The sequence below is a fragment of the Triticum urartu genome, unplaced genomic scaffold (assembly GCF_003073215.2).
Source record: "Triticum urartu cultivar G1812 unplaced genomic scaffold, Tu2.1 TuUngrouped_contig_5564, whole genome shotgun sequence".
In the NCBI taxonomy this organism is placed as follows: Eukaryota; Viridiplantae; Streptophyta; class Magnoliopsida; order Poales; family Poaceae; genus Triticum; species Triticum urartu.
Genome location: NW_024116249.1, coordinates 1 through 4243, shown reverse-complemented (window position 1 = coordinate 4243; position 4243 = coordinate 1). Strand labels below are relative to the sequence as shown.

The window sequence follows — 4243 nt, the reverse complement described above, 5'->3', positions numbered from 1 at the left end:
AGCTGATGGCGAAAGTAAACGAAAACATGCACCTAAGCTGCACATGGCAGCTTCAATTCGGTGGAGTCAGTAGATGCTGGAACAGATTTTCTTCCTCCTTCTCTTTGTGACCCAGGCCCAGAAGCGCTTCAACGGAAAAAAGTCGCGGCGCGACGGCTCGCCCTGCATCCTGCATATCAGACTCTTCAACAGCCACAGACACACAGCAGAACAGACGAACAGTAGCAGAGATGAGGGCCAGGGAACAAAAACTCAGAAAAGTAACCCAAGTAGAACGACATTTCATTTACAACGATACGCAGGGAAAAAAAAGGGAACTAGTAATTCCCTATGTACACACCATTTTATGCGTGGAAGAACAAAACATAAGGGGGGAAGAAAGGAGAACAGGGGAGCAGGCAGTAACATGCGTTGCGATTTCACCGGTGAGAAGTGGAGATATTCCTCTGCGAGCATCATAGAAACTTCACTGATGAAATATCATACTGGATTCCTTTGGACTATTTCTTCACTTCGTAAAATGTGAGTGGTAAGGTCGCAGTGCCGCATCCTTGCTGACCTGGCTTTGACTCCTGTCTGGAGCGAACTTTGGGTACCTCACTCGGGTGGGCTCTACCTTTAATATATTGTCCACGGGGCTTCTCCGTAGGATCTCTCTCTCTCTCTCTCTCTCTCTCTCTCTCTTTACTTTGTAAAATGTGGGATGAATTGTCGGGACAAATCCCTGATATGCTCATTCTCTGTCTCGATAAGACGGACAACCTCCCCCATAGAAGGCCGCTGTTCCGGGTTTGTCCTGACACAGAGATATGCTGCTCTGGCTAGATGATACAGCCCATACGTGTCGTATGTATCTGCAATGCGCTCGTCGATCAGATCGTGCAGTGCAAGACTCTCCACCAAAGGCTCTGCCTGAAAATGTATAGAGATGCAAGAAAATGAATGCTGCAAATCGGCTATAAGACGTTGGCAAATGAAAAGGAGAAGAATCTACTAAAAAGAATACCCATTGCAATATGTGCGTGCACTGCCCTTCATGTTCCTCGAGCACCTTGCGACCCGATATCAGCTGGAAAAGAACGATGCCAAAGGCATACACATCTGTTCTGACAGAAACTATGCCATATTCAGCATACTCAGGCGCCAAGTATCTGATGGACATGACAAGAAAATCCTGGAATTGTCAGAAATACAGGAGCAAAAGGGTAGCATAAAATGGAACAGAGTTGAGATTATCGGAAGGATTAGAGAGTTTTGTGCTGACCCTGATTGCCCCAGAACCCTTGTATGAATAGAAGCATTGACAGCCTTCCATTTAGCAAGACCAAAATCCCCAAGCTGTGGAAGACAGGACGTAATTACAACAGAACAGATAAGGATTTGCACCTTCAAATGTACCAGTAAGAAGTGAGGTCTAGCTTACCATAGGAACAAAGTCATGTGTCAACAGTACATTGCTTGGGCGCAAATCCCGGTGAATTATTGGACCGGCGCGGCACTCTTCATGCAGAAAGCGCAGCCCCTTTGCTATACCAAGGGCAATAGCATGCCTCTTGTGCCACTCCAGTAAGCCTGCTGCCTTGTCTGTTTCATCAAGTGGCAAAAGAAAAGAGCAAGCTAAGGTTATGTTTGTCACCATCTTCATATTATGAATTAACTTTATGCATACCAAGCACGCACCAAATAAATGCCACTCAAGAGAGTTGTTGCATATATACTCATACACCAAGATGTTGTAGCTTTCTTTGCAACAATACCCAAGCAACATGACAATGTTCCGATGGCGGGCAAAACTGAGCACTTGCACTTCAGAGAAGAACTCGGTATAGCCCTGCGAGCTAGCTTCTTTACGCAACTTAGCTGCAATGACCTGGCCATCCTTGAGTCTCCCTTTATACACATGCCCAAATCCTCCCTCACCCACCAAATTCTCACTTGAGAAGTCAGCTGTTGCAGATTGGATCTCTGAGAAAGGATATTTCATGGATTCCTTGATGTAAAGAACTGATCTTAGCCCACAACCAGCACATAGAACTGGTCTTTCTGATGAATCGTACTGGCCGATCATGTTGTCTTCAATAGATTTTGCTGTAAAGATCAGGGGAGCATGCGTAGTATGAGTAAATACGGAATTGTAGATGGCCTGTGTAACATTATCTCTTGGAAGGTAAAACTACAGCTACTTGGTCAACATTGAACAAATATTTAACTAAGCTCTTGAATTCTGCATGAATGAGCTACTAGAATTAGAAAGGCCTTTTCTACCTTTTAAGCGCTACTAGGTCCCATTTTAACATTTCGGCAAAATAAACAAGCTAGTTGCAACTTTATGATTGTGCTTAATTGAAGAAATATGTCATACCATTGAATTCAGTCTCATCGATCACTGGGATGGACGTGACGCTCATTGACGGCGTGAAGTCTTGGATGCTGCTACCAACCACACTGGGGGTGTAGTACATCTCATGATTGGTTAGAGAGGCAAAGTAACTTACAGGCGATGACCTGATCGACACACGGACCTTGTCAGTATCTAGTGTTTTGGAACTTAGATCAAGTGACACTACTAAGTTTTGTAGGTCCTTCGTCTCCCCCATACTTTTGCTTGATAGATTTGTTCTAATTGACTTCAAGGTCTGCACTGACAGGTTATCTTGAAATGCCGCAACCTTACAGGCTATGTGCTTTTCGAAGTGCTTGAAATCTCGTCTGAAGTGCCTATAAATTCATTATAAACCAATACTAGTTTAGTTTAACTACTGAACAAACAAATGCTCCATTAGGATAGCATGCCAGGAATGATTATAAACAATAAATTATGCAGGTACCTATCTAATACAACCCAAGCAGCTTTACTTGAATTGATTTCATGGATAATGACAACCTTTGCTGGTGATCCAGGGCATACTTTGAGGGTCACACTAATCTGAAATAAAACAAAATGAACATCAGAATATAACCATTGTTTTCAAGAATATTGCAAGTCCTACTGGTAAAGCAGCTACTTATCCTAACAGAAAAATGAATGTAGGAAATGTTACCCCCACTTGGCGGAGCTCCTCCACATCCTGGAGGAGCTTGTCTTTGTAGTATTCAGCTTTCTTCGCAACCTGATCACCTAGGTACCGCAAGCTCGTCCCGGCAAAAGAATCACTAGATGCTTTGGTTTGGTATCCCACTAATAACGCAAAAGAAGTACAACAGATATAAGTTCTTCAGTAAATGAATATATTAATTTGAAGTAGGAGCCAAAATCTATACTCTACGAAGTGAACAGTGACTCCAAATCCCCAAACAACAGCAATAATCAGGAGCACGAGATAACACCACTCACTACAATTCAATGCCAGATTGAAAAAAAACTGGACAGAGCACTGCATTGCTGGAAGTTCTGACTCGGATTATACGCTCAAAAGAAGAATGGACAGTCTATCTTATACAAAAAGAATGGGAAGTCTAATTGCTCCCATACAAAAATCATGTGTTTATGCAACATCGACTTGTAACTTTTACACATAATGCGTTTCATTCTGCTGTTTTAAAGTCGATTTTCCTTGTCAGTATACCATTTATGAAGCTCAATAGACAATAGTGACACCCTTGTCTAAAATGTTAGTGATTCCAAATGCCATGATGCTTCTTCAAGGGACATCTATTACCAAATGACTAGTGAAACAGTGACCAGCAGGACTGAAAGCCAATCAGCACATATATGGAAGCATCTGTCAGACATGCATGAATACACCTAACACACACTCTAACAAGGAGAGGACAGCATCTAAAGTTTTCTACCTGACCACTACAATGATAATCTAACTAGCACATGGATGACAGAAATTAAGAATCAACTTCAATATAACACATTGACATTCCAAATCTATCAGTCTATCACCTATGTATATAAGCATGCACACAATATTCAACTACAGAGGTCGATCGCAACTAGGAAGCATTTTTGGGAAGTTCAATTCAGCACATGAATGATGAATGTAGACTCGAGAAGAGCAATTTAAACAAGAGTGGGTTAATTAGGTCGAGCAGAATGGCTAAGAGACCGTAACCCGACGGGAAATAGAGACCTAAAGGGGGAGCTCGGCCCTCACTCGGATTGGTGACGGAGTGGAGAACGCCGAGCACGAGGAGGGAGTCGCCGCCGCGAAGTATGTCGCCCCGGGCCACGAGCGCCCTGAGCGACATCCTGACCTCCACCTCGCGGTGGTCGCGGGTGGCGTCGAGCGCCACC

General features: G+C 43.4%; 1 protein-coding gene across 1 annotated transcript; it reads right to left on the bottom strand.

Moving 5' to 3' along the window:
- Positions 1-251: 251 nt before the first annotated feature.
- LOC125529382 (proline-rich receptor-like protein kinase PERK8) lies at positions 252-4239 on the bottom strand (the record flags this gene model as incomplete). Its single annotated transcript, XM_048693796.1, has 9 exons — positions 252-912; positions 1007-1151; positions 1265-1338; positions 1424-1584; positions 1681-2088; positions 2363-2718; positions 2829-2926; positions 3042-3178; positions 4104-4239. Coding segments are annotated over 9 exons (1743 nt in total), but the record flags the coding sequence as incomplete, so codon positions are not given.
- Between the last annotated feature and the right edge of the window lie 4 nt (positions 4240-4243).